Source organism: Sinocyclocheilus grahami, unplaced genomic scaffold, assembly GCF_001515645.1.
Source record: "Sinocyclocheilus grahami isolate Dianchi unplaced genomic scaffold, SAMN03320097.WGS_v1.1 scaffold24.1, whole genome shotgun sequence".
Taxonomy (NCBI): Eukaryota; Metazoa; Chordata; class Actinopteri; order Cypriniformes; family Cyprinidae; genus Sinocyclocheilus; species Sinocyclocheilus grahami.
The window spans coordinates 400,626-404,493 of NW_015505203.1; the positions used below are offsets into that span (position 1 = coordinate 400,626).

Below are 3,868 nucleotides of genomic sequence, written 5' to 3' on the forward strand. Positions count from 1 at the left end.
GGCTGCAATTGTGTGTCTGTCTTCATGTGTGCTCATGAAAAGAATGAGGGAGAGGGTGAACTGCTCTGTCATGAGACGCTCTGTAAAAAGGTCTGGTACGAGGAACAGATGGACATTATTTGAGACAGAACTGGAACTAAATGAGTGTAATGACAAGCCACGTGCTTCAGCAGAGCAAGAGTGACGTGAAAATAATGGAGGAGAAACTAAAGGACAGAGGTGGAACAGTGAGAACGATGGAAAGGCTGACCGTGACGGAAAGACATAAATCATGGTTGCGAAGTAAAGAGAGTATTACGGCGAAAAGAGAAACAGAATAGCAACAGGAAAGAATGTGATAGAGAAAAAGAGAAAGATGAACTACATGAGGAGAGAGGAGGGGAATAATTTGCTGATGGATAGATTCTCAGCACATCCATTACACTGTTGCCTGTTTCTCAGACGTCACACATTTTCTCCAAGGACTCCTTGTGCGCTTTCCCATCATGAAAGGCAATTACAAAACACCCTAGTGGAAAAAGAGGCTGATTTTCCACAGTGTTAACCTCCTTTTTTTTCTTGTCACTGCCGTTACCAGTTGCCTAACAGCTGTAACGTACCGTACATACAGTAAGTGGCTTATGATTTTATTGTATTTATTATTTTGGGGGGGAAAAAACATATGATTAATTTTTAAATGGTTGTTTATACAGTTAAATAAAAGTATATATTTTTGTAGTAGTGTTAGATACAGAATTACATTATTAATGGATAAACAGATCATAGATAGATAGATGCTTGACTTAAAATTAAGTTTAGCTAATTTAAGTTTTGTTAAATTTAGTTGAGTTGGATATTTAAGTTATCTCAACAAATGTTATGTTGTTGTAACTAATTGCAGCAGCATTTTTACAGTGCACTTTTTTACTAATATATTAAGCAACAAGTTTTCAGCATTGATAAAAAGCCATCCTTTTAATTGATTATATTACACATTAAATGCTTAAAACAATCAGTTTGAAGTACTTTTCATCTCAAACTTTCAATTCATAAATCATCCTGTACTCGTGAGGCACGAGTACATGCTTCATGTTTCTGACATCAGCATCGATTTAAGTAATGAGTTCACCGAGTTTGTTTCACTGTGCCTTGTTTCACTCAGGCACAATATAGTTGTACAATATCTTAAACCGATTTAATTTGTTGAACAAATAGTTTGTTTAAACAAAGCTGACAACTCCATTATGGCTAATACAACATCAATCACCAAAAAATTAAACAAGTCTTTCTTTATCGCCAGCATCTTTTTTCTTCTCTCCATCCTCTTTAGATATCATTATGGCTCTCTCTCCAAAAACAGCTGCTCCCAGTAATCCCGGAACTGCTTCACTGTCTCATGGCCCTCACAAAACTGCTTTAAATCTTCCCATAGAGTCTGATGCATATAAATATGAACCAAAACCAAGCCTTGAATCTCACTTTTCACGCTGTTCAGGTGAGCTGTTAGTGCCTTCTTTGCTAAAGAAGTGTCTGTCCCGTACAGGTCGATATTAAAGCGTAGAGACCCCCCGTTAAAGGGAATAGAATAGGGAGGTGTGTGGAAGCTCATGAACAGGGGTTTCCCACCAGAACCATCTACAAACCACATCAAGTTTCGCCTTGCCAAGATGTGAAGGTTACTCTCCATGAGCTTCAAGGGCTGCCAATCCTGGATGATGGCACCACCTGGAAGCTGAAGTCTAGAAGACAAGTCTGAATCCAAGAGAATGGTCTTAAGAGCATCCAAGTCCTTTACTGGCACTAAAGGACTGCTACTGTTAGACTCATCTGACACAAGCAGTTTTTCCTTCAGACCTGAGACAAAGCTATCAAAACCTTCAGAATCCCCCCATAGGGAGAGAATGGCCTGGTTTATAAAGACACAAAGAGAAAACAGATTAAAATAAATTACTGTTAATTTTAGTGCTATTACTATTACTATTCATAGCTTTCATGTGACGTCACACCCTTATAGGAAAGCCCACCTGAAGGGCAAAACAAGGCTTTCCTCCACTGACCGCCAAGTATGCAGTAAATATAACAAAGTAAGATACTGATATTATAGGCCATATTCAGTATATTGATGATGCATACTTTGTACAGGCCAGTGGATGAACCCTATATAAAATATGCATCATCAACAAGATGTGTACTGAATTAGATCTTTTAATATCATTATTTTAATACATTAAGGCAATTTAAGTGTTTTTCACATTAAACATTTTATAATGTCACGCTGATTTTAATGATTGAAATATTGCGGCAGCTGCTTTATGTGGATTGCAAATGGCCAAAACTTGCATTTTGTTCACATGTCCTCATTTTATTCTTTTGAGAGGTGATCTAAATATTTGTGGATTGGAAGGAAATATATGGAAAATTGACAGGCTTGTGCTGAAGTTCTTTGGATGTTTTGCCCTCCAGGTCTTCGACCCGGCCAGGTGACTGAAAACTATGAATTAGTGGTATGGATCAAAAGGTAGTGAGAGGAAGTGAAGAAAAAAGAATAATTCATTTAAAACAACTATCAAAAATAATAAGGAGAGATACAAAATGCAGATTACAAAGTATTTTGATTAGCAAACATTTTTTAAATGAATAACTTACTTTTGCAGCTGATTTAGAACATATTAAAAGAAAGATATGATAAAGGTATGATGCTACAACACGTTTTCCGTTGCATTTTTTTTTTCCGTTGCATCTGTTAATAAATTAGGCATCATAAACTATTTATTTAGTCTAGTGTTCATTTATAAGTACACTATTGTTAATTGTTTATTAATTGTTGTTCATGATACATTAAATAAAATCAATTTATAGAATTCACTTTTCCAGTTTTAACTCACCCGTCTGGCCAGAAGCGTGAACTTGCTCAGTTTTTCAGGCCCTGGGTCATCTCCTCTGGTGAGGCGCTTGGTCTTCACATTAGGGTAGACCCTCTTTATGTAGCCATCAACAAATCTCTGGATCACTCCAGCCAGACCACAACCCCTTTCATTTGGACACACTCTTAATCCCTCAACTATTACAGTTTCACCTCCATCAACCAGCAGGCCTGACTCCAGAGCCACCTAAAGGCACACAGGAATAATTATCGCAAAGGTTGAAATAACTGGGAAAAAACTGCTAAAGTACCAGTGTGATTATGATAGCGATCATAAAATAATAGGACAACAAATACTAGTTTGCAAAATCAAGCAGCATGTTTTTCGTACGGGAAGCTGCAGGAGTAACTAAAAACATGACCTCATGTTTCAAATCATGAGGAATCGATTTTCCTTCATCTTTGAGATTAAAAATATTAATATACTATTTATAAAGTACTGTTAGTTAACAATAAGAGTGAAAGTGGTCTGCTTTTCTTAATATTCAATATGCTAATTACAAAAACATGCTCCTAGTAGCTTAAAGGGTTAGTTCACCCCAAAATGAACATTCTGTCATTAATTGCTCACCCTCATATCGTTTCAAACCCGTAAGATCTTCGTTCATCTTCAGAACACAAATTAAGATATTTTTGATGAATTTGGAGAGCTCTCTGACCCTCCCATAGACAGCAACGCAATTGTAATATTCCCAGGTCCAGAAACGTAGCAAGGACATCGGTAAAACAGTCCATGTGACATTAACTTCCATTTTGCGAAGCTTCGAGAATTCTTTTTGTGTGCAAAGAAAAAAAAAGACTTTATTCAACCATTCTTCTCCCCCGAGTTACCGTCTTCTGCCATTTTAGAGAGTATCACAATGCATACGCATGCTTTTCCCTAAGCGTAAACAACGCTGATTACATTCATGCGTGCGTCCCCCCCCCCCCCGCTGGCAAAAACGCGCATTACCTGACAATTTTTTT

At 37.2% G+C, this 3,868-nt stretch overlaps 1 protein-coding gene across 1 annotated transcript in view; it reads right to left on the reverse strand.

Annotated features, from left to right (window-relative positions):
• Positions 1 to 946: 946 nt before the first annotated feature.
• Positions 947 to 3,868, reverse strand: part of LOC107563327 (histidine N-acetyltransferase-like) — a 6,483-nt gene continuing 3,561 nt past the window's right edge. The window contains exons 3-4 of the mRNA XM_016248181.1: positions 2,865 to 3,089; positions 947 to 1,885 (exon numbers count right to left, since the gene is read on the reverse strand). Of these exons, the coding sequence (XP_016103667.1) occupies positions 1,316 to 1,885; positions 2,865 to 3,089 (795 nt within the window). The 3' untranslated portion in view covers positions 947 to 1,315. The remainder of the gene's footprint in view (positions 1,886 to 2,864; positions 3,090 to 3,868) is intronic.